General features: G+C 35.8%; 1 protein-coding gene across 2 annotated transcripts in view; it reads left to right on the forward strand.

Moving 5' to 3' along the window:
- The window catches only part of nwk (FCH and double SH3 domains nervous wreck), a 51495-nt gene extending 25000 nt beyond the window's left edge, over positions 1 to 26495 (forward strand). For both annotated transcript variants that reach the window (XM_090174461.1, XM_090174460.1), the window contains exons 4-21: positions 4496 to 4578; positions 7994 to 8138; positions 9558 to 9694; positions 14091 to 14154; positions 14219 to 14347; positions 14418 to 14540; positions 15110 to 15205; positions 15409 to 15561; positions 15798 to 15878; positions 16938 to 16989; positions 17876 to 17991; positions 18058 to 18369; positions 18437 to 18520; positions 18584 to 18836; positions 19952 to 20169; positions 20250 to 20391; positions 22702 to 22763; positions 24665 to 26495. In XM_090174461.1, coding sequence (XP_090030587.1) covers positions 4496 to 4578; positions 7994 to 8138; positions 9558 to 9694; positions 14091 to 14154; positions 14219 to 14347; positions 14418 to 14540; positions 15110 to 15205; positions 15409 to 15561; positions 15798 to 15878; positions 16938 to 16989; positions 17876 to 17991; positions 18058 to 18369; positions 18437 to 18520; positions 18584 to 18836; positions 19952 to 20169; positions 20250 to 20391; positions 22702 to 22763; positions 24665 to 25678 — 3264 coding nt within the window. In that variant the 3' untranslated portion in view covers positions 25679 to 26495. The remainder of the gene's footprint in view (positions 1 to 4495; positions 4579 to 7993; positions 8139 to 9557; positions 9695 to 14090; positions 14155 to 14218; positions 14348 to 14417; positions 14541 to 15109; positions 15206 to 15408; positions 15562 to 15797; positions 15879 to 16937; positions 16990 to 17875; positions 17992 to 18057; positions 18370 to 18436; positions 18521 to 18583; positions 18837 to 19951; positions 20170 to 20249; positions 20392 to 22701; positions 22764 to 24664) is intronic.
- Positions 26496 to 27117: the final 622 nt, after the last annotated feature.

Consider the following 27117-nt stretch of genomic DNA (forward strand, 5'->3'; position numbering starts at 1 on the left):
GGATTTTGAAAATTTTTAAGGGTGCCCCCTTGGAAAATTTTATCAATTTAATTTTCTTTTCGTGAATTTTGATAAACGTTTTCTAGTTTTTGCATTTTAATTAGAATTTTTCAAAATCCCATGTTTTTTTCGGTAAGGAATTTTCCATTTTGTGTTTGCCAAAAACATTTCCGGGTGCCATGACAAAACTAATGCCCGTTGAAATTTTTCCTTTTACGAATTTTCATGATTCATTAAGGCCTACTTAACCTCCGAGTTTGAACAAAATCGGTGTGTTAACCTCGGGTAGTCTCCTTGTTAGTGGTGCCTTAGGGATTAGCCTAGCTGAATATTTTTTAGTCTATCAAAATTCATAGTATGTTTCTGTTTGTCTGTAAAGTAATAGACAGGTTAAATCACCCTTCGAAAACGTGTAGGGAACACTTTTTAGGGTGAAGTTTGTAAAGAATAAAGCTACGGCTACACTCCTACAAGTTTCTCCGTTCACGTTTACGAGGGCTAGCTTAATCTGTCTAATCTTTGGTAGTTTTTAAGTGCTTTGAAAAATAGTACGTTGTTAAAGAATTTCGACTTTTTACCATGTCAAAAATGCGGTATGTTTTAACAAACGTAGCAATATCTGCATTTTTTAGCTAAATTTCAACCAAAATATTAAAGTCCATGAAGGCTATTCTGTAAAAATCAAAAATGACCAAAAAATCAAGATCCGTCAGAAATGGCAACGTGCATGTGGGGTAAGGGTGGATATCGAAATATTAAATTAAGCTCAGTTTTAAGTAAAGACAGTACGTTCCGCTTTATCCGGTTTTTGAGTCAAATCATAAACTAAATGCTTTAATAAATACCTGGTAATTTTGGTGCCCAAGTATGTTGAAGCATTTCATTAAAATCCCTTACGTCGGCGTTACAGAACACCTTGATTTTAAAGAGATTGGTTTGACCAATACTATCGATAGTTTGATATTTCGATAGCAGCCTTTTCTGCACATGCGCATTGTCATTTTTGACGGATCAAGATTTTTTTTGTCATTTTTGATTTTTAAAATAATAGCCTCCCAGTAAATTTCGGAAAAATTGCAACCACATTTTTATTTGACCTTAAAACGTAACCTGTCAAAAGTCCCCATCATTTGGTGGTACGCACAATTTTTCATAAAGGCAAATGGGTGCCCAAAAGTGGTTTTAAGCTGATGTGGAGTTTTAACACATTACGTTTTAAGGCTAAATATAATGTATGCTAAAAATCAGCCCGGTTTAAATATTCCGAACCTTAGGCTAAACTTACTGGATTACTAGAATCATACGATATTTTTAAGATGTAAATAGCACAATCTTAGACTAACAATTAAGGACACGAACAGTCAATGTTAAGCCCCGTTTTCCAATTTGGAACGCTGCTAGCTCGTCTCCTGGTGGCTGGGGTTTGAAATATATCTACTCGTGTCACGTGGACAGCTCAGAGCTTATGAAGATTTATAAGAAAGGGTCATATGAGTAGACAAGTTTCCAATTGCCACATTGGCATTAGGCGTTGATCTAATCTGAATTTCCGCTATCAAAGAAAATTAAAAAGCTGTAGACCAACAGCGGAGATGGTACGCGTTTCTTTCGAACCTAATTAACTCTTCTCCGGAACTTTCTTGATCTTCATGACGAAATTTCCCTGTCATCAACACCTTTCCAAATTTTCTTCAGTATGCGACATATTCCTGAGCCTGAAGCAACAAAAATGCTATTTCCTTCAGGGCGAGAAGTATCCTATTCTGACGCGGTAGAATGTTTTTTGTTAGCCAGTCACGCTTTGCTGGGATAAAAATAAGAAAATGTTTAGAGACACAGCGCTCTTTCAGGCATTTTTTCCCACGTTACGAGAACGCCGGAAGGTTAGCTAAATTGATTTCCTTCACAAAACGCTCGCTAGTGTGTTAAGAGCCGTTTCCTTTCTAATATTTCATGAATATTTGAATACCTGTATTAATACATTTATCTTCACGCGGCTTCAAATGCGAAATAATACATTTCGTTTCGGTAATTCGACTAGGGAGATTAAAGTGTTATGAAATATTACCAATTAAATTTTACTTTATTTGACGACAGATTCTTTGATTGGTCATTGTTCAAACTTAAACTCTTTTTTATCAAATAATTTGTTATGATTGTTTGCTTATAATTTAATCCAGTTGACATTCTAGTGCCTACGTGCTTCGAATCTGAAAAATTCAATTTTTCGTGTAGAGGTAAATCTGTTAATCTATGATAGAAAATGCGATTTTTATTTATTGAAAATAAATATTATATTATTCTACGAATTATATGGGTAGTTTTGGTCTTCAACACTTGAAAAGTAGGAAGTACTTGATACTGTAGGTGTTGACAAACCACCTGGGAATTATTCTATGCAATGATATACAACGTATTATTACAGTGTACAGGATAAAATACAACCTTCGCCTACACGTATACTAGGCCGCTATTACAACCTTGCACTACTTTTGACAGAAGGGTAAAAATGTATTATCTCCTCACTTACAGATCCCATCAGTGTCAGTTGAAAAGCCCTCAGTTATGACGGTACAGTTTCGGAAAAGACAATATTAAAATTTTTTTGGATCAAATTATTTATGTTCATAGTTAAAATTTTTCGTATTTTATCGAAGGTGAAATGTTTTATGGTTATACGCTCACTCGCCACGATAATTAACAATCGATTAAGCGTAGAACCTTAGTTGACACCCTGTCAAAGTATAAAAACAGGGTTATGTCCACGTTCCTAGCGTTGACTATATTTTCCAGTTACCATTAGCCACTCGCGATGCATAATCTCAGCTTCATTAACCTTATAGAAATAATAAAGTACCTTATTTGCGAAAGCCTGATAAGAAGACGTGAATTTTTACCTGGCACATTGCCCGGAAGTTCTACAACACCCTAAATGTTCATTCTTTTTTGGGGGCTTCAAGTTTGTCATCGGCTTTTTGATTGATGATTGAATGTATTACACCTATTTATATAACTTGGGTAAATTAATAGTAAAGCTTTGCATAAAATTCAATATTTAGTTTAGTAAATTAATGTACTAAGTTTCAAAACGAATAATTAACAGTTCTGATTTTTAGTAACCGTCCAGTAATTAGTTGCGTTTAGAAATGCGTATTTCGATATTGCCAATAGATAATTCAATGTTTTTTTTAACACATTTCGGTGTGCAGATGAAATTATTGATGTAATTGAAATTGGAAAGGTTTGTTGAAAAATGGGCAGACTTTTGAAATGCTTTATTAATCTATTTAACTATTAAACCATGAGTGCGTGAAAAAGAAGCATAATTAAAATAGTTGAATAACTTGGAAAATAATGTGAGGTTTATTTATCCTTAGTTGACGCTAGTACAAAGTTCATTTGTGCTTAGTTGACTATAGTATGAGGTTTATTTATCATTGATGGAAGCTAGTACAAAGCTCATTAGTGCTCAGTTTACGCTATTATAAGGTTTATTTATCAATGATGGAAGCTAGTACAATGTTTGAATATCATTAATGAAAGCTAGTATGATGTTTATTTATAATTGGTGGAAACTAACATGAAGTTTATTTATCGTAGGTGGAAGCTAGCAGGAGGTTTATTTATTATTGGTGTAAGCTAGCATGAGGTTTATTTATCTTTGATGGAAGCTAACATGAGGTTTATTTATCATTGTTGGAAACGAGTATGATGTTTATTTATCATTGATGGAAGCTAACATGAGGTATATTTATCATGGTTGGAAACGAGTATGATGTTTATTTATCATGGTTGGAAACGAGTATGATGTTTATTTATCATGGTTGGAAACGAGTATGATGTTTATTTATCTTTGGTGGAAGCTAATATGAGGTTTATTTATCGTAGGTGGAAGCTAGCATGATGTTTAGTTATCTTTGGTGGAAGCTAATATGAGGTTTATTTATCGTAGGTGGAAGCTAGCATGATGTTTAGTTATCATTGGTGTAAGCTAGCATGAGGCTTATTTATCATTGGTGGAAGGTAGTACAAGCTAGGCAAGGAACGAAAATCGCAATATTTGTTATTTTAGAACATTTCCTCTACATTTAACATATCGCGTGCTCAGGCTACAGGTCAAAGTTCACCATTCCGATTTAAGCAGTTGATATTATGTACTTAATTACATTGAAATCTGTCTAAGTTTTCCGTTGACATTACGCGTCTCGCGAATGATAATAAAGTTCCTTGACGCATGCGACAGAACACGTATTGAGTTCAACGCAGAGAACTATGGCGCCATCGTACGTCGATTTATCGTAACAAGTACTCATTAAATTATTTGCATCAATTTAAAATTTATAATTGAGTTTGTAAATTTTTATTCTAAAACTTTACAATAAAATATTTTCATTCGGGTTTCTACAAAACAAAAACCTTAGTTCATGGGTCATTTATTATTAAAGATAAGTCATAAACCGGAAATTAACAAGATCACTTTCTATTTCCGTTTCAGGCGTTACTGAAACTTTCAGCCAACTTCTTGCAACGGAAATTCCTTTCAATTACATCAGAGAGAAAAGATGGCAGTGGAAACAAGTTAGTGAGAGTTTTTGTTTTTTTGTTCTGTCTCTTATCTTTTTTTTTGTTCTGTCCCATACCTTTTTTTGTTCACTGTGTGCCAGTAATTCACGGAGCGGACCTATCTAGAAATCGATAGAAAAACATATCTTATATACTCTAACGCGAGAGGTGGATTTTTCATAATTGAAATGGTTCCGTTGGCAAACACCAGGGGTACCGCGTCGTTCCCTCTTTCGGGACTCGGGGATCGATCCGAGTTCCGCTTTCTTTCATCTTGACCGATATTGAACCCGAACTCGCCAACCACCTGGTGGCGGCAATGAAAAAAAAAATATTTTCATAGCCTATTTGCTTCTAATATTTGGTCATTTAACCATGGCCAATTATTCCCCAAAAAAGTGAACGTAATTAAATTCAACGCTGATACCGGAAAGCTTGGCTTTAGAGATACAGATTTCGGTCGATTCCACCATTCACCGGATATTAGTTTTGCGGAAAGGGATTCTGGTTGGATTTATTTTATTGATTAACATGGGCTAATGGATTTGTTTGGGATCTCCAAATTTTACTAGAGGTTTCATATTCCTACAACCATTATATTCACCATTTTACATTAGTATAACATTGGTTTATTTAATAAACATTCAGAGTGCCCTATATATGTTAATGTTAGTAAACATGTACTCGTAACTTTACGTACACTCTTATAAAAAAGGGTGTTTTAATGGTATTAAAGGTGTAATATCTGTAATAAAACACTCTTTAATGTTAATTTAAACGCCCTAAAGGGATTTTTACTGTCCCAAATTAAAAACCTGAAAAGGTGTATAAAGGGTGTTATATTACCCCGTAAATTGAGTGATTTAACACCTCGTAAGGGTGTAGCTCCCTTAAGGCAGTAGTTTAGTTCCCTAAAAGGAGTATTTTAACACTTTAAAGGGAGTATTGGAGCACCCTTAAGGCAGTAGTTTAGAACCTTAAAGGGAGTAGTTATAAAACTTTAAAGGGAGTATTATAGAACCCTTAAGGGAGTATTGTAGAACCCTGAAGGGGGTAGTGTAACACCCTGAAGGGAGTCGTTTGGTACCCTAAAAGGAGTAGTCTTGTACCCTGAAGGGAATAGGTTTATACCACAAACTGTATAAAAAAGTAACCAAAACGGAGGACCTAAGCATCCCAAACAGTGTAAATAAACACAATAGCAGGAAAACTGCTTCTTAAGGTGTAGAATAACATCCTTTATAAACCTGTTAAGGTGTTAAATATGGGACAAGAAAAACCCTTAAAAGTTTGAAAATACACCCTTTTTTTAAGAGTGTAGAAATATCAAGAAATTTCACCCCAAGTTGTATAATTTAAATGGTCAATTATGCACTTAAGTTAAATAGATAATCTACTCAGGTTAACGGATTGATTGAAGATATTTTCCACCTATACTGACAAGGAGACATCCCGAAGTGTAACAAACCAATTTTGTTCAAACTCGGGGATTGGTACACCTTCATGTAACTTGAAAAATCCTAAAGGGAATTTATTCAATGGGTAACCATTTTGCCATGGCAACGAAAAATGTTTTTGACAATAACAAATGGAAATTTTCCCATTGAAAATAACATGGGATTCTGACTGATCCCTGTGAAAAATTTTAACAAATTTCAAAATTTCGAAAATGCCAAAAATAGAATTTTTTTATAAAATTGACAAAAAAACATCACAATTTATCAACTTTTGATCAATTTGAGGTCAAAATCCCATGTTATTTTCAATGGGAAAATTTTATATTTTGTGTTGTCAAAAACATTTTTCGTTGCCATGGCAAAACGGTTGACCATTGAATAAATTCCCATTAGGATTTTTCATGATACATGAAGATCTACCAATCCATCGAGTTTGAACAAAATCGGTGGGTTACACTTCGGGATGTCTCCTTGTGAGAGGGCCCACAATTGTACCGGAGTGTTTTCCCCTCTTAAATTTGGGGGGAGGCGGAGGAGCGTGGTTTATCTTTAGCACACTAGGGCTTAAAACCCAGTTCAGGTCGGTTTGAATGCTAGTTTCGACCGCCGACGATAATTCTTGGTTCACACGTGCGAAATCGCTTCATCCCGGTTCACTTATAGCCAAGGCTTACGTTTATTTCAAATTATGACCAGAATTTTATTTGACATTTTTTAGAAATTTATTCCCATTATTTTTGAAAATACGAGCAATTTTACTTCCTCGCCTTGTCGTTTTGAAAGCGATTCTAAGCGAACCAACTTGGACGAGTTGCTTCCCGAACCAACACGAAGCCATTTCTCACGCTGGTTTAGAAAACTATTTATCCAAAACCAAGCGATTTTAGGGGTAAGTGTGAACGTGGCTTTTGGGTAATCACAAGGCAAAGAAGTGGCACTCTACATATTATCTGTTACCTTCAGTAGTCAAAACTGACAATGGAACCGACTTAAACCCTGTTTTGAGGCCTTATGTGACCATGGATATTAGTGGCGCCAGGAGTTGTTGATGAGGATGGCCGAGATAGCGGGGACCAATGTTTGAATTTAGGGAACACTTTAGAAGTATTTTGGGCCCCTCTATTCTTCCTTATAAAAAAAATTCAGTATAATTTTAAATCATTAAAATATTAATCCACCAAACCTTTTCACTATTTATATATTATTTAGACCCTCTTAGTAGGTTTTGAGGCCCCCTTTAAAATTTTGGCTTTACCTACCCTCCTGGTGCTGCCACCAAAGAGCAACAAGCACAGCACCCCACACAAGGAGAACGCAACTCGTCAAAAGTCGTCTATTTTCTTGTGTACATTTTTCATTGGTTATTAGCGCCTGCTGCCGTCGGAAGAAGAAAATTCGGAAATTGTCTTCCCCCTTTCCGTTAAACGTTCAGCGTAAAGAATCGTCCAATGAAATTTTATACACAACACCGCGTTAGCGTTTTTAAAGACTAGCTGCGTTCTCCTAGTGTTTGTTGCTCCTAGCTTAGAGTAATTACTCAAATAAATTAATTTTAAAATGATAATTTCTGATAATTTTAATATTTGAGTAATTTCATGATCTTAAAAATATGAAATTGGCCGCTAATTAAAATCAGATTATAAATATTAAACGTTAAAATATTAACCGTTTTGTACATAATAACCAATCAATTCGCGAATAAATAAAATTCTATGCTAAAAAATTAGTCAAAAGAATTAATTTTAAAGCTATATAAAATCTGATTATATTATAACGAAAAAGATGGCAAGTGTATCCTTTTAAAGGCTAGCTGCGTGCTCCTTGTGTTTGTTGCTCCTAGCAGCCACGGACCGCGGCTATAGATAGACAGAAGACCTTTGACTGATGTGTGTCGTTTCTTTTTGTCGGTATCCGTTTCTCAAATCCAAACACGAACTTTTAATCTACTTTTTAACCAACAATGCGGTGTGCAGAGTGGTGTACCAAGTGTGGAAAACGTTGCTTGATGAGACGGAGAAGATCGCCAAGGCGAGGCTGGCGGCGGTGGAAGTGTACCAGCAACAAATATCCGAGAGTGCTAAATTGGTTCGGGCAGCCAAACTTCAAGTAGCCAAAAAGGCGAGTAGCGTTTTTTTTTCAATTGTAATGCCCTTCGAAACGGAATAGAGCTCCTCCTGTTATTTGCTCCGTTGATCAATACCTGGAGTGACGCGAGCGAGCGACACGGAAAATCCCTACTATTTATTGTTACCGTAACGCGCAAATGCTTTTTGTGGAAACTATTCGGGAGGCGTTCCCAAAACAAAATGTAATCGTATACCAAATCCACTACTCTCACTTATTCCGTACGAAACGCCGTTGCGGAACACCCATACGTGGTATTTCCCTTTGTAGGGAAAATTCATTATTATATAAGGTTTAATCCTGCAAGTTGTTTTCTCTGTAAAGATAGGGGGACACAGTAATACAATCAAAAATATGTTCCTTTCCCAGTACATACAATATATCTCTTTTCAGGAAAAATCGGTAAATCCAAAGTTCCTCTTATGGTTTTCCCAATTATAAAACAGTAAACAACTAATCCAAGTTCCAGTTGTAGTTTACCCAAACACGAAACAGTTAATCACCAATTTAAGTTATCACAAATCTAATTTCCTGCTCTAGTTTTCCCAATTACAAAACAGTAAATCACTAATCTAACTTCCTGCTGTAGTTTTCCCGAAACATAAAAACGTAAATCACAAATGTAAGCTAACGCTGTATTTTTGTCAAACGAAAACAGTAAATCACTAATCTCAGTTCCTCATGTAGTTTTCCCAAACGCAAAACAGTAAATCACCAATCTCCGTTCCTGTCGTAGTTTTCCCAAAAGCGAAACAGTAAATCACTAATCTCAGTTACTGCTGTAGTTTTCCCAAACGCAAACCAGTTAATCACAAATCTGAGTTCCTGCTGTAGTTTTCCCAAAAGTGAAACAGTAAATCACTAATCTGAGTTCCTGTTGTACTTTTATCAACCACAAAACAGTAAATCTTTAATCTCAGTTCAAGCTGTAGTTTTCCCAAAAGCAAAATGGTCTTCAAAGAATATCCCTGCCTTTAAAAGAATATTAATTTTTAAATCAATTAAATGAAATTGATAAAAAATTAAGCAAAATTTTAAGTTTTACATTTGTAATTGTTAAAATATTATTTTATCAATCAAAAATGTTTATCAAATTGAGGATTGCTTTTAAAAATTGAATTTTACTCCACAATAATCTTTTTATTATAGTCAAATATTAATATATTTTAATACATTTTATTGCACAAAAAGTGGCTTTTAAATTTTTTTATAATATAACTTATTGATATACGAGTCTCGAAGTAAGGCGTTTTGAGTATAAATTGTAGTTTGAGCAGAGGTCGTCAAAAATACATCGTACTTAACGTTTTGGGACATTTTATCGAATGGATAAGAAATAGTTTGAATTCTATCCGAGTCCGTCGTTTTTCGCCATTGGTTTCTTCTGACCGTCGTTTTTTCAATCCTTTACAGTGCTTCGATAACATGCGGAAAATGCACGAAGAAATTCAAACCTGCGTGACAGAAATAGATAAGACGAAGAAATTGTATTTCGAGGAGGAACACATGGCGCACGGAGCCAGGGAAAAGGCCACCGATGCCGACGAAAAGTTCGTTTCTCTACATTTTTCTTCCATTTTATCTTTGCACCCGCCTTCACTCTAAGTAGAAACACGCAGGGTGTATACTTATGCAATTTAACCGAAATGTTGTTGTAGTGGCCGTCGTGACCTTAAAGCAACTGTCGGCTCTATCATTGCCACCTGTATTATCATAAGGCTCTGGTTATTAGAGATGGCAATGAATCTATCCGATTCTTCGAAAAATCGACTTTACTGGAGAGCGTAGTGATTTGCACGAATCTGCCTTGGTTTTTCCAAAGATAAATATTCTATTCTAGTTTGCCAAACTACACGTAGGAAATTATATAAAACAAATGGAACCAATGTAATAATTTTGACTCCTTGATTATTTACCACAATATCCTAGCATTTAAAGCAACTGTCGGCTCTATCATTGCCACCTGCATTATCATAAGGGCCTTGTTATTAGAGATGGCAATTAATCTATCCGATTCTTCGAGAGCTAGGTGCCATCTATTAATAACAAAGGAAGCTAAAACTGAAAATAGCGAAACAATATCGTCGTCTGAGAACCATTGTAGAGTATTATAATTAGACAACTTCTAGTCTACTTAATGAGCTTTAACCTAAATTATATATCCCATATAAAATATATTGTTTAAAATTATTATAATTTAAGTTATTTTCAAATTTACAAACGAGACAATCAACGCGAGGGGTACTTTTATGTCCCGCCTTTTGGTTCAAAATGTAGCTTGAGTATCTTGTTTTGATTGCGATGCTAGCGACATCTGTTGAAAAAAGAGCTTCTTCATGTCGAGCCAACACTTCCTTTAAGCTTTAACTGGTCCACTTAAAAATATTTCGACTTAAAGGGGAACGGTCAAGCTTTAACCAGTTAGAAAGCCCTATAGCCAGTTAAAAACTAAAGTATTAAGCGGTTAATTTTTAATAAAATTAAGGAATTTCGGGAAATCTAAAAGCGCGCGTTTGCTGCTAAACCTGGTGAGAAACCGGTGAAACACTCCTTGCTTGATTAAAATTGAAAAAAAAAAAATATATATATATATATATATATATATATATATATATATTTTTACACTTCTATAAAAACGCCTTGATGGCGATCGCCCGTTAGATATAATGCTTATAGTTTCCACTAGCACGTCACTCAACTACACACATCTTTACACCCGTAAAGGAAAATACATTGTTACGCACGCTTATGGAAAATAAGTTTAATACAGTTTTTGCAATGAAGCTTAGTTTCCACAAGCGCACGAAATAATGCAATTTCATTTGTTCGTGAAAAAGCAGGTGTACGTCCCAAAATTTAGAAACTCCCTGTTACGTCTACTAGTGGAAACCAATCTAACTCTAATGGTTAGTTTCCACTAGCTCGCACTATGACGTGAATCTCAAAATTTGGCACATACAAATGTTTTACACCCGTAAAAAATATATATTAGTGGAAACTAAGCTTAAAGACGCATTTTCAGGATCGCTAGTAGTGTTTAAAAATACATCAAATCCACTTTTGACGCGATAATTTTATTTTTCCACGTCGATCTGTTTTAAATAAATATTTTTGGACATAGCCGCTAAATTTAAAATTCTACGTTACATGTGTTAAATAATATTTTAAAGATTACAAGTAGCGGAAGCAGATTTGTGGTTTTTTACCCACTACTAGCGAGCGTAAAATTGGGTCTTTATGCTTAGTTTCCACTAGAACACTTGTTTTTACGAACGCAATTAAAAATAAATTATGGCGCGTGCAAGTGGAAACTAAGCATAAAGCTTGTTTTCCACTAGCGCGCGTCATAATGTTATTTTGAACGTTTCAAAGCTGAGAAACTCGTCGTTGCGCGCGCCAGTGGAAAACAAGCATAACGGTTTTTTTTGCTTTGACGCTCGCTTTCACGACTTTTTTTTCCTTTTTGAACACCAGTCTTTTTTCTGGCATCGTTTTAAGGCAAATCAGCAAGGGCATAACAGCTTGAATGACCAGACTGTGCATAAAAACTTGTCTAGGTTAACGGTAATAGTTAGTGTAGGGAGCTGTTGGCTTGATCTCGTGGCATGCAGGGCTTGCCACTACCCTCCTACGCATTGTAACCCGGCCACCTGAATTAAGGGCTTCAAAAGTCGCATGATGACTTAGGCCTAAGGTGGTGCCTTGGGTAATAGCCTTGCTAGCTGATTAGCGGATTAATACTTCCTTGTGATTTGCTGAATCGGTTTTATTGAAACGTCATTTGCATATTATATATACATGACACATATTGCGCAGATAGTCGTCAACTCATCACATCCCTTAATTTGCGTACATCACCGGAATCACATCGTCCGTCGAGGCATACTCAAGCATTTCAAAGATAAAGTATCAAATCCTTTCCTAGACAATCGTGACTATTCGATGTGTCTTTTTATTGAACAATACGCCAAGCCTTGTCGCGGCTTCACCAGACTTTAAAATGACCGTTTCGCCTATTGATTGTTGAACAGAACGGCTTATATTTAGAAATTGATTTCACGTCGGGACCCTCGCATTATTATTAATAGTGTTATTTGGAGATTGGCTTTCGGACGGAAAAAACCCCACTATGATTGATTCGTTGTTGCGAGGAAATGACCGGACCAGACGCGTTGCGCATTTTCTATTTGAGATGCCTTGTCTCGAAGACTTAAGCCTGGTTTTCACTTAGCGGAAAATCACCGACAGAAAGTTCGACGTCGGCGATATGGTTTTCGACGTTTCGTTCACTGTCGGCGTTTTAGCATTTTCACTTGGCGTTTTTTTAGGGCGGAAATAAAGGGTTTTTTCTGGCAGCGAGTTCGTCGGTTTTCGTCTGATAGTGGAGATTTAAACCTAGGCCTAAAAATGGATGATTTACCTGATCATAATAGTGAACTATTGATTAAAGCTCATGCATGTAAGCATTTTAAATTTAAAGTTATTTTACATGAACTATCGTGTTCAAAGAAATATGAGTTATGAAATATCGGTTTGGGTGAAAGAAACATACAGGAAAAGAAGGCAACAAGGGTATCAAGAAAAAAACACGTTCCAAAATTCACACAACAGCAAGAGGCAGGAAATTAACCATCCCCCCTGACGTCACAGTCACCTTTCGATAATGGTTTTTGATTGGTTGAAAAAGAGCGAAATCGCCCAACTGAGCGAAAAAAATAGAAATGAAAATCGCCACACAAAACCGAAAACCGACGGAATTTCCGCCCGGCGTCGACGGAAATTTTCGCCCATTTTCCGTCGACGCCGGGCTTTTTCGCCCAAAAACCGCCAAGTGAAAACCAGGCTTTAAGCATTGACGTTGACACGGCTTGGACGTCTAAAAATACCAAGATCCATGTCCTCAAAAAATGACGACCCTTTACGGAGACACAACGATTTTCTACTTCGATATAGCGCCTTCCACCTCTTGCCCATTTTATGACGGATGGCTTTGACGCGTGAGGCGGCTCTTGATAAGTAAAGCCCAAAGAGTGTCATTGAACGCGTATTTAGTTGTATATTTTACGTATTTAGTTTAAACTTTACTCAGATAATGGATATCGATGAAGATATATATCTGTGGAGCTTACATGTAGAGATATTTAAATTGAGCTTGAGCTTATTAGTATTAGCCATTATTAATCAAAACCCTTTTCGTAATGCCGCGGGCGTTTGTTCGCGTCTTTCGCCATTGACTTTGGTAGTCTAATTTTAAGCATGAGAAAACGTTAGAGATACGTTTAAACTGATTTGAATTACCAAAACTGTTTATTTATGTAAAATAGCCAACCCAAATTACTATCTTAAGCCTATTTGTGAAAATGTTTCACCCAATTAAGTTGTTTATCATTCGTAACTTTCAAGGTTGTCTGATCTTACTGATTTAAATCAGATTAATTCCAATTAAATTTCTGATTTAAATCAGATTAATACAAATCAAATAAATGATTTAAATCGGACTATTTCAAATAAAATTACTGATTTAAATCAGATTAATTCAAATCAAATTTCTGATTTAAATCATATGAATTCCAATCAAATTACTGATTTAAATCAGATTAATTCCAATAAAATTTCTGTTTTAAATCAGATTAATTCAAATCAAATTACTGATTTAAATCGGGTATTTAAATATCTATCTAATTCAATTGATTATTTTTTAAAATTGCCTAATTCAAAGTACTTATGAAAATTTACTAGTAGTTTTTCAGCACTATCATGCAAATCAAATTTAATTCTGATTAAATGAAATTTTAGTAAACCGTTAACGCGAAAATTAATAATCACTTTTTCAATATAAAGAAGCAATAAATGTTCATAAATAAATCTGATTTTTTTTCAAATAAATCGATTTTTTCGATTTTCTATGATACAGAAAAATCAACAAACTTGTAATTTTCCCAACAGGTTAAAGCGTAAGAGAGGTCGAATATTCCAATCGATAGCAGCGTTGCAGAAGAATAGTGCTAAGGTAACTGAATCTCGCTTAACTTAATTGTCGAAATAAAATAACAATTGAAGTTTTGTCTTCGTAGTTTTCTTCCCGAAAAGAAGCGTGTGATATTCAGTCAACGAAGGCGAGAAACGACTACATTCTGGCCTTGGTTTCCTCAAATGCTCACCAGAAGCGGTTCTATGATGTTGATCTTCCGGAAATTATCCAAGTAAATACGGCAACTGTTTCAAAGTAACGTGGCGCGTATCGCTTACACTCGTTATTCTTGTCTTTCGAAGGCACTAGACTGTGGGTTTTGTGAGAATGTCCGTGAGTACATCGTTTTGATGGCTCGAACGGAACTTCTGACATGCGCAGCCTGCCAGAACTCTTACACTAAGGTTCAGCAAGAAGGAGAAACGGTAATGAAGGGCCAAACACTCAATCTTAAAGGAAAAGCGCCAAGCTTCGCCACAAATAGGACTTAATCGCATTTTAAAGTTGAATAAGATAGTAATTAACACAGAACGTTAACAGGTTTTTCACAGAGTTGTTCAGTTTCCCCTTTCCATAAAAAAACTTGATGATATTAAAGGTAATAGTAAGTGTAGGGAACTGTTGACTCGCGTGACATAAAGGGCTTGCCACGAAGGGCAGTTCACTTCGATGATTAAGTTTGCACGGGTCCTTGATCTATTAAATCCGATTAAATCATGATTAAATCGAGTTAGTGATTAAGCCGATTAAATAACGATTGAGATCGTTAAATCACGATTAGGCTTATTAAATTGTGATTAAAAAAATATATTCCACAAATATATAAAATATTAAATCGTGGTTAAAAATTAAATTTTGATTAAATCGATTTAGTCTTTTTCAAAGTTCAGTTGTGAAGTTTTCATCTATACGCTCATATTACTGGTTAAAGATTGGCGTTTCACCTTTAATGGTATGAATAGTGTGTAATACTTAGCTGTTGGATTCCTCTTAGATAACGGCTCAGTACACCTTGGAATGTTTCCTCAATGATAATCCTGTACTCGGAAATATGATCCAATATAACTTTGACCCCTGTGATGACGACCCAGTAAGTAACGGTGTAAAGGCTGTTTTTCATTAGGGCAAAACCACCACGACGGTGAACGTGGTCGCGAAAAATTTCCATTTTAGGCCTAATGCAATATTTTTGCGTCGACTCACACCGTTGTGGCGTTTTAGCCGTAGTAAAAACCAGCCTTAATAGTCGTTAATATGGGAATTGTTGTTTAATAAAATGCAAATTAATTTTAGCTACAAACTATTTCCTTGGAGCACAACGCCGCTCTGTGCCTGAGTAAGGAAGCTCGCAAATGGGCTTCTTGTATCGCGAAAGAAACGCGCACTCTTCGAGATTGTAACAAAGAACTTTCGAAAGTTCAATCGCAAATTCATTCTGGAGATAAGGTGATCACGTAACCTTAAAGGCCCAGGTTTTCTTCTGCCAGTCACCCTTTAAAATTGCTTTCCTTCCAAACAAATACCCTGGTGGTAGGCCAACGTGTTCTGCTGTTGGCCTACCACCAGGGTATTTGTTTGGAAGCAAAGTAAATTTAAAGGATGACATTCAGAAGAAAACCTAGGCCTTTAATCTTGATTGCTGGTTGCTCAAATTCAATTTCTTATTTGATTAATGATTTTAGTCTGAAACAACGGCGGATAATCAGACGATAGATTTGGAGGCGAGACTCGACGAGTTGAAGAATATTATTAGGAGGGCTGAAGTAGGTGTCATCATCATCAAGAATTAATTAAGGTTCCAAGAATATGAGACGGCAGAGGTTCTAAAACTCACCCTCGCATTTATTGTAGCAAAAGCTTGTCTGTTTTCGAGTTTTCGTGGCACTCATTCACACAGACAATTGCCATGTGTGATAATTATATGTATACACACATATATATATATATATATTAGTTGCGCAGGAACTAATACAATTATAGAAGTATCTTTTTTAATCAAGGAATACTTCTGTGCTTATATATATACATTGTGTCTACTAAAAACGAAAAATGGTAAATAACTGAAAAACGTTTTTTTTTATTTAAAATTTCTATTAAAAATTCCTCGTGCAGGGCGACATTTACTAGTGTAAAATTGAATGACCTTGAACCATGTCTTCAAGATCATTCAAAAACTATTTCGAGAACCGTTGAGATTAGGTATTTGGTTCCAATTAGAAAGCTGTGGCTCGCTATATTTTTAGTTCAAATAACTTTGATTTAACCAAATTGGACCAATCAGAAGCCGATAAATTGAAGGTTAATGAATTCAGTGTTTGATAATAAAATAATCTGATTAGTTTTAATGTGACTTAATCAAATAAATACTGAATAGTTTACAACGGTTCAATTGTACCACCGTCGGCTACGATACATACTTGAGCTCGTTTAACAACGGAGTTCATAGTGTTGTTCAAGATTTCAATTGAAATGTCACGGAAGGCATTAAAATTTCTTTCTTGTTGTCATTACAACCAATCATGTTCAATTCATTATCATTCGCAGAACTTTTCCTTGATTAAAAAACTTCTGTAATCGTCATCTGTGTTTACGATTTGTGATTAACAATTGGACGAACTTAAGCCTCAAAGTATGCTAGAATGGTAACCCGGCCACCTAAATTAATGGCTTTAAAAGTCGCTTGATGGCTTAGGCCAAAGGTGGTGCCTTGGGTATTAGCTATAGCTGATTATTATTATTATATTCGTAGTACCTAAATGAGTTCTTGGTCTTACTAAATCCCCAATGGTTCATTCGCGGTTAAAACATCTTTTTTCTTTTAGACTAGTAAGTTGAAGGCTGAAGCAAGAATTGAGGTGTTAAGGGAAGGTGGAGGTACGTTGGACTTACCAAATAAAACAGTTTTTCCCAGTTTTAGACTTTATTTCGTCCAAACAATGACCGGCAACGATGTTATCATATTTCTTTGTCACTAGGCAGTATAGCTGTACATAGCAATAACAATAATACGCTTTAATTTCTTATTTTACAAATGCCGAGACAGAGGGTTTATTTGAGTTTATAGCTAAGTGGCCTACGTGAGTAGAGTATTTTTAGTAGCAATATTGAAATTGAAATAATATCAATGAGATATTGTTATTACACTGTTTTAGAAAATGATTTACTTAAAAATTTAGGTAAGAAATGAGTAGGGCTTCTCACTTATATTATTATGTGTCACATTTAAAATCAGGTCACACCATCGTCCTTTCTAGCAGACGCTTGTAGAATGATTGTGGGAACATGGTAAAAATTACTCAAAAGCAGAAGTAAATGAACCGAAGTTATCAGACTGCTATACTCCCCATGTTGGAGGCGTTTTCCTTATGAAGTTACATTTTTACCTCGAATTCGAAATTTTGCGCGCTCCTAGACCGAAAAAAAAAAGATTTTGTTTTTATGAAACCATTTTTTTATACATAGAAATAGCTATACCCACAATTCCCAAGTGCAATTTATCGCGTCTAAAGACGGGGATGGAAATTATCTTTTAATTTACTAAATTTTCATAAGGAAAACGCCCTCCGATTCTGAGCGCTATTTCGATAACTTCGGTTCATTTACTTCTGACAAAAGGCATTATCTACAGTTACTGCTAAGTGAGAGAGAATGGTGGACCTAGTGAGGGGTAATGGTGGCAATGGCCACGCCCATGTTTTGGAGCGAAACAGTCTATTCAATAAGGGTTACGAAATTTTCCAAAATCTTTTCCAATTTGTAGTTAACGTTAACGAATGGCTAAAACCAATTGAGGGAGAAACGTTGGCACTTCACGATGATCTGAGTCGAAAAGGTAGTACTTCTTCGCGAAGTAGCAACTTCAGTTCTCATTCCGAGGTAGTAATCCAGAAGCTAGCGTCGTTCAACCGGCCAAATACTTAGCGTCTTTACCACCTCTGACAGGTTGCGGCTGAAGCCAGTAGCGAGGCTAACGATTCCGTGTACGATAGCGATTTCAACGACGCCGCGTCCGACGTGTCGGTGGCGGCCAGGATACCGTCTGTGAGCGATACGGACTCCGTGATAGAAACTCAACCTCGTGACGTCATAGCCGCTGTCACGGAAGCGTGGGACTCGACGGCCGTTAACGAAGCCTGGGCCGAAGTGGAGGCCAGTGAGACGACTGTGGAAGTTCAAGAGAGACCCCCGAGCTTGGACAACACGGAATACGGCGTCACAACGGGGACACGGTGCGTCGCCCTGTTCAATTACGAGGTACTGGATTTGAAACGCTCGGACAAGTATTTCGCCGTAATGAACGATCATCTTGTTTATTGAACAGGCACTCAACTCTGACGAATTAAATTTCGTCGAGCAAGAAGAGTTGGAAATAATTGACGAAGGGGAAGGTGATGGCTGGATTAAGGTTAGTGGCTGGAGTACTTGAACGTCGTCTGTCGCGTTGGTCTGATAGAACTTGTACTGGCAGGCGCGCAATTATAAAGGGGAAGAAGGATTCATTCCTCAGAATTACGTCGAAGTCATTGACATTCCATCAGGGGATCCAACATCCGGACGCTCCGGACTCGCTTCTTTCAGTTCTGTGGATTACACCATGCCCGAAGAGGACGAAATATCTGGGTTGGGTACCGATGCAACTGATTCACAAGGAAGTGGGGGTCCTCCCACGTCTTTGGATCTTGAGGTTACGACGGCTACTTCCGGAATAGTTTCCGTTCCTGGTAATTTCATTTTTTCGAATTGCAATTCCCCTTCAATAATTTTTACATTCAATTTTTAAAATTAAATTGACCCATTTTAAAAATTAAATTGACCCATTTTAAAAATTAAATTGACCCATTTTAAAAATTAAATTGACCCATTTTAAAAATTAAATTGACCCATTTTAAATATTAAATTGACCCATTTTAAAAATTAAATTGACCCATTTTAAAAATTAAATTGACCCATTTTAAAAATTAAATTGACCCATTTTAAAAATTAAATTGACCCATTTTAAAAATTAAATTGACCCATTTTAAAAATTAAATTGACCCATTTTAAAAATTAAATTGACCCATTTTAAAAATTAACTTGACCCATTTTAAAAATTAAATTGACCCATTTTAAAAATTAAATTGACCCATTTTAAAAATTAAATTGACCCATTTTAAAAATTAACTTGACCCATTTTAAAAATTAAATTGACCCATTTTAAAAATTAAATTGACCCATTTTAAAAATTAAATTGACCCATTTTAAAAATTAACTTGACCCATTTTAAAAATTAAATTGACCCATTTTAAAAATTAAATTGACCCATTTTAAAAATTAAATTGAACCATTTTAAATATTAAATTGACCGATTTAAAAATTATATTTAAAGATTTAAAAATTAAATTTAAAGATTTAAAAATTAAATTTAAAGATTTAAAAATTAAATTTAAAGATTTAAAAATTAAATTTAAAGATTTAAAAATTAAATTTAAAGATTTAAAAATTAAATTTAAAGATTTAAAAATTAAATTTAAAGATTTAAAAATTAAATTTAAAGATTTAAAATTAAATTTAAAGATTTAAAAATTAAATTTAAAGATTTAAAAATTAAATTTAAAGATTTAAAAATTAAATTTAAAGATTTAAAAATTAAATTTAAAGATTTAAAAATTAAATTTAAAGATTTCAAAATTAAATTGACCGATTTCAAAATTAAATTGACCGATTTCAAAATTAAATTAGCAAATTTAAAAATTAAATTAACAGGTTTAAAAATTAAATTGACCGATATAAAAATTAAATTGACCGATTTAAAATTTCAATGTCCACACTACTAAACCGATCAATAATCTCATTTCAGTCGCTAATGTTCAATTTTGTCGTGCCATATATGATTACGAAGCTACTTGTGACGAAGAATTGACATTCATGGAAGGTCAAATCATCGAAATTTTACGCAAGACGGTTCACGACGTAGACGACGGCTGGTGGGAAGGTAAAATTAACGGTATGATCGGAATATTCCCCTCCTTAGTCGTTGAAGAATTAAAAATGGACGGTGAACCGCAAACTCCGCAGGTAAGTCACTCGCTAAGTCACGACAGAACATTGCCATTTAAGCTCTAGTCTCATACGCGACCTACTGTGTTCTTCATCAGGACTTAGCCTCGCCTCCAGGAAGCGCTCCTCCACCATTGTACACTCCCCCCAAACCCATGTTCTTAGTTCCTCCAGCTCAGGTGATCCTAACTCAACCCACTCCAGAAACCGAACACGTCAGCAATGGTACCAAGCCCCAAGGTCAGTACACGGATACTTACGGGAAATTCATTTCTACTTAACATCGTGCGTTATTTAATACGGAATGTGTAAACTCCAAAAGTTGATACTTAGTGAATGATTTAGTCGTTTTACGAGTGTGAGTAGGTCTAATAGTTTTCAACGTAGTAGAGCTGCTGGTGTTCACCACTCTCCTCAGCTGTTTTAGATTTCGTACTTTGTTTGTTGGTGGTGGTACTTTTCTAGTGCTTTATTTGTAGCATGTGCAAGGTATGGTGGGAAATTCCATGAATCATTTATACAGATGTTCACCTTATCCCCACGTAATTCGCTCTAAATTGTTCTCTTAAACACTAAAGACGTTTTCACACGAGCTTACTTTTTGGTGGATCAACTCATCGAACTTTTATTCACACGAATCAACTAGTTGACTCAACTCAAGTTGACTCATCTAGTTGGGTCAAAAGGTTGGCTCGTGTGAAAAGGCTTTTAGAGCCGCGAGGTTAATTCATTTTGTAGATAAAAAAGAGATGAATTCGAACATATGTAATTCGTTATTGTCTATTTAAAGGTTTTAAAATGTACTAAATCAATTAATACCTCGAGGAATTATTGTTTTGTTGAATGGAAATTAGTAAGTTTTTATCAAAACACTTTAAATCATAACACGAAAGCTTTTAATATTTAAAATGTTTTCAACTTGTTTGTTTCAAACATTTTTAGGTTTTGAAATTGAACATTTGGTTTTTAAAGTTGAAATTCAGAACAGAAAAAAATTAAGCAAAATACACGGGATAATGTGAACACGTGGTTAAAATGTCATGAAATTACCCTGGTAGTTTATAGACCTTAAATTACTGTTCTTATTCATTGAAAAGTTCTGTGACTGTCCGTGTTGTGACGTTATATTTTAATATCCTAAAGGGACTGGTCTCGTATTTATGGTTATTTACAATTTATTTACTTTGATAATATTTCATAGAATAATTCACCAAAATCCAATTCGTGATGTCGAGTTACAAAGCTCACGTGACGGGTTGAAAGGTTCTTACTAATATTAGGATCTTTTTACGGAGTGGTCAGCGAACTCTGTTTTTTTTTTGTGCAACGCGTTTATCAGTTTAGACCGGAAACAAATTTCACTGTGCTGTTTTGCGCCATCTTTATTTGAGCCTAAACTAAATTTTTAATTTATATACAAAGAATTATTTTATGATATGAATATAGCTATTTCGTCTTCTTAATTATTGCTAATAATAAACTTATATTTAAACAGCAAATACATTGTACATTAAATTGTCAACATTAAATAGATGGCGCATCGTAGTGTAAGCCTTTTATAAATTTACCATAATTTGCGCGCTAAAAGCCTATTGGTTCTATTAGCGGTTGTTAGATGGCGAACAGTGATATTTTTCTTTCTATGCCATTCCTTTGCCACCACAATAAGACAACGCGAGGCACACCTGACCTCTACGTAGAAAGATCCCTTTTTTAAATAACAATAGAAATGGTGGACAAATCAGTCCCTGAGAATGTCGTAAGGTAATTTGTAGACCAAGTAGGACACTAGCGTCATCTAGAGTCCCGTCCTTTTACGATAATAAACAACAAAGAAAGCCACAGAATCGAGCGTGAAATAAACGGAGCCTTTAAATACTAATTTGAATATGTACGACGCGGTAATTGCGAAAATAACAAATTTGAAAAACAACTGTTCCACGTCCGCAGTGGCTTTACTTCTGGAAGAGAACGACTTCCAGATTGAACTTTCTCGTAACCAGCAAGCTCACTACAAAATGCAGTTTTCGGCTTCTGACAGTGAATCCAGTGAACACGAAGCCCCAGGTACGGCAAACAGTTACACTCACCAACATCTTTGAAACTATTGAAACACCATCAAACCACGCGGCTAACATTATATTATTAGTATTCGAATCAGCATCGAACGAATTAATTTTGTAGTCACCTCCGATCGAGTCTCCGAATTTTATTGACACTGCCAATAGTTTTATTAGTGAAAGCACCGCGGGAGGGTATTTCGATCGCTTAATCCCGTAGTAGCTTTCGTGATTTTTTGCTCACGCTGACCAAACTCACACACGACGCTTCGTGCTTAAATCACTTTATTCCTAGCGCAGAACGCTATAGTCTTAACCTCTCTTTCGCTTTCTTTGTCTCAGACTTTCTATTGGTGTCCATTAATCCTTTTTATTTAAAGAAAAAGGATTATAAACTTTTTTTATCATTGTTCGTATCTATCTCTTTCAAATTGAAGCTCATATTTTCTTACCATACACGTTTAACGTTCTTTGCTTAACACGCAAGCAGCGGGCGAACCAGGGACCTACGATCCTCTGGTGTCTAGTCCCGATTCTCCTGCTCACTCTATGGTAAGTTTCTGTGATCGTAAGACACTCTATCGCTGGCTTTTGTACTCGGGTATGGCCACGATAATCGCCCATCATATACGTTTGATTATTATTTTCTTTCACTATTGGCAAACCGGTATGAAATGAATTAGGAAATGCTTACCCATATCAGGGTTGGCATAGAACCAGCCATACCGGATATAGCCACCTGGTTAAAACCGGTTATAGCCACTTGAAAAAAATCCAGATTTTTGTGGCTTTTTTAAAAAAAAAATTACAATATGAATATTTTAGTAAATTAATAGTTTTTATTTAGAAATTTAGTTTATTTTTGTTTCATATTTAGAAACCGGTTTACTTTTACCAGTTTTTCGGTAGATTTAAAGTTCCAAAGCCCGCTGCCTCGCTTCTGTCGGTGCGTCATACACCAAAACTAGGGGGAATTTCCCGACGAAATCAAAAGAATTCAGATATTTTATATAGTTATTTCACTTTATTTGTTTAGTTTCTTATTTACGACAATAACTGCAGACAATTTCTACTTACATAAGTAAAAGGTACTGTTTATATTTTAGCCGGTTATAACTGAAAAAAACGGCTATAGCCAATTAAAACCACTGGTCTGGATTTTTTCAAGAAAAGCCGACTTTTTTCCAACCTTGTAAAATATCGTTAATTGAATCAATCAACTGTCGTACGCAGAGTTAAAATTAGATTTTAATTAAATTTTTATAATTTTGTTTTGAACGTACTGGGTAGTGCAAAGTTCAAATAGTTTGAAAGTTTTCCTAAATTATGATAGATCATATATTGAAGTTTTACATAAATTACAAAAAAAAACAACTTTGAAAATGCTTAAATCTATTTATTAATTTAAAGTTGTTGAATGATATTCCTAAAAACAATAGTTAAACAGCAGAGATTTAGTGCAAAATGGGGCAAGAGTAAATGGAATTCAATGTACGCTTATTATTTGAATACATAGTAAGCTTAGCCTAAGTAGGGAAGCTTGCTGCTGTATGCAGCTCAAGCATGGACTACTAATATACAGGGTGTTTCAAAAGGTTATGCAAAAATTTTAAGGAGTTGTAGGGGTTGAGAAGTTTGCCTGTTTTCCACCCCACTCTCCTACGATGAGTTAAAAGAGTGCCAGAGGGCTTCAAAGCGTGGCCTACTAGCCCCTTGAAGTAGGCTGCAACAAGCGCAAAACCAAGCAGCGGGGAAATGCCAACATTAAGGTTTGGGTTCGTGTGATAGGTAAAAAAGGACTTTGTAAATAAATCGAGGTAACCAGCGTAAAAATGTAAACTTAAACAGTATTTTAAGTCCCTGCTGCTTGGTTTTCCGTTTTTTTCAGTGTGGCTAGTAGGCCACACTTTGAAGCTCTCTAGCGCTCTTTTAACTCATCGTAGGAAAATTGGGAAAAAACAGGCATACTTCTCAACTCACCCCTTACAACTCCTTAACAATTTTGCAAAACCTTTTGAAACACCCTGTATATGCGAAAGTTAACTTATACTACAGTTTATATTCATTTGGTTTTTTTTTCGACAAACATCATGTCCTTGTCGGTTGGTGAATGCCTAGTGTATCGTTAGTTGAACTAAATTCTTAAAGTATTTCTTGGCCCCCATTTTTGGCACGTTTTCTTTCACTGTAACAAAAGAAATCGGTGACGTCTCTTGATGTCGAAGTGCTACTACTTTATAGAATATTCAACCCGAGCTATAAACAGTAGTTCAATTTCCATAAAATACTGTTTTGCCAATGGTGAATTCGCACTCGATTCAAATAAATATTTTTCCGCGTTTTGATTTTGTGTAGATTTCATCTAAGCTAATTTTGAATGTCTTTGCGATTATGCGTAACTATTGTACCAATGGTAAAGTTTTGAAATAACTCGTACATTTTATTCGTTAAAGCTTCCTGGCGCAGAAGCTGGAACATCCTCAAATGACGTGGAGACCATGGACACAACCTTAACCACGACGGACCAGAAAGAATCTCACTCCGAATCTGCCCCAGTTGAGGAGCAGCCTCCGGAAATCGAAGTCACCCTGGCATCAGAATCACCAGACTCAACCCATCACTCTGTCACGCCGCCGGAAGCGGATCAAGCCCAAGCCCAAGACGAAGTAGAAATTCAAGTAGAAGGCTCTCCTCCTGTCGCTGACCAGGACAAAGAAGGTAGCCCGACGCAATCATCGACAGACGAAGCGGAGAAGATGTCGAGCGCGCTGGACGAAAGCGAAGACAGTGTCACGGAAGCCACTGTTTTGGAAGTCGTGAAAGCCGGTGGTGGTCAACAGGATGGCTCCGAAGAAGAAACGGCCCAAGTTTCGGACGAAATACTGGACGAGCTCGGCGAGAAGGAAGCAGCCAGTGATTCGGATGTTCAACCGATTGAAAATCAACCGTCGGCCGAAGAGACCGTTGCCAGCGTCGGACCCGAAGAAGCCGAGACCAAAACTGCCCCCAAAGACGAAAGCCAATCCAAACCAACGAGCGAGCCCTCAGCAGCGGAGAGTTCCGAAGGATTTGGTTCGGATTTCGTCGCCGATTTCGAAACCGGTTTCAAAGCCGATTCCTTCTCGTCAAAAGTGGATGCCGGTTTTGAGTCCGATTTTAAAGTCGAAGCCAAATCCAAGTCTTCCGGTTTCGAATCCGACTCCAAAACCAAAAGCGACGCCGCGTCTTCTAAGACCGTTTCCGGTTTTGAAACTGACTTCAAAGCCGACTTCGAGGCTGGATTCAAGAGCGACTCTGCGTCGGGTTTCGAAGACGATTTCAAAGCGGATTTTGAAACCGGTTTTAAAGCCGATTTCGAAGCCGGTTTCAAAGATAGCTTCGTAGCCAATTCCAAAACCGTTTCGGATAATTCCAAAGTAACCTCGTCGGATAACTTGGTGGATAACGGTCCCGGCAGTCAAGTTTAACCACCTTTAACGATTAACATTTTATTAAGAATTGCCTTTGATACGTTGTTCGAGTAAAATTAGGAATTGTTGTCTCGCGTAGGTTACATATCCGTCTTTAAGTTTAAAAGGAGACTGTACACCTAAAGGCAGTTTGACCAAAATTAAGATAAAAATAAAGCATCTATGGCCGGGAATATCTCCATTGGCTCTGCACAACATCATAATTGTTGACGTGTTCCATTCAAACCTGTTTAAACGAAAATTAATAATCACTTAATAAAGATTATCCTAGTAATATTAATAATTAAGAAATGTTTCTGTATAGAAATGATATGGAAAGAAACCAAACAACACACTGTTACGTTTAATTTACCGATTTTAATATGTAAAGTTTTATTAATTATATTACGAAAATATAAATGCAAACAAATTTTAACTATAAGGTCGAAATATTTTACGAAATAATACAAGCTATAGAGTTTAGTCCATATTAATATACCGAGTTTTGTGTATAAATATAACGCCTTAACGAGAAAAAAAAATGTTTCGCCAGAATCAGTTGTAAAAGAAATCAAATAGTTGTTTTCGAAACACTTTGTACATTTTGCAAAGATATTTATAACGGCGTTTTCCGTTTGAAATGAGAGCTAAATGCCTCGCATTGTCTTATAATTCGTCTCACATTTCTCCAAGTAGAGAGTGTTCAGTTATTTGTAAATGTTGACCGGGTTTTGTTAGAAACTAAAAGTTAATAAAAAAACATTGTGGGTGTATTATACAAGTGCTAGAGTTGTTAGCCCGATCGCTTCAATAAAATATTTCCATTTATAGCAAATACTGGTGACCCGTTATTTATCCTAGTGATAGCGATAAATTATATTTTATACCCTAGGAATGTCATATGGCGGCCATGATAATTCACATAGAAATGGGTGTGGTCATGGGCTCCCGAGGGGCAAATCTCACCCCTTTGATGAGTTATGAATGCACTAATAAATTTATGAAGCCCCCCCTTAGAAAAATATCTGCTGACGCTCATGAGTCAAGATTTGCGGTTGTAATACTGTGTTACTTTAATCTAGGCGCCAATTCGATACTAAACCTTATCGCCAATAAGAATTAACAATAACTCAATTGCTTATTAAAATCATCTAAGTACGTAAATTTACAAGGAACAAGATCAGTTTCTTCAGTGACCGATCGAATCAGGGCTTCTTTAATTCATTTTTTTTAATAAGGATATTTTTGGATACAGCCAGCCAATCAATTTGAAAACGCACACTATGTCTTAAGCCGGGTTTTCATGGAAGCTTTTAGCGGTTAAAAATTTGGCGTGATCTAGAAATAGTTCAAAATATACGATTGTAGTTTGTGCTAGTTGCGTGCGCATGCGAAACTAGATCAGAACTCTCATCAAGCGTCGATAAAATCCTATTAGATATCTTCCCGCATAAGCG

The sequence above is a fragment of the Leiobunum rupestre genome, chromosome 5 (assembly GCF_980474605.1).
Source record: "Leiobunum rupestre chromosome 5, qqLeiRupe1.1.hap1, whole genome shotgun sequence".
Lineage (NCBI taxonomy): Eukaryota > Metazoa > Arthropoda > Arachnida > Opiliones > Sclerosomatidae > Leiobunum > Leiobunum rupestre.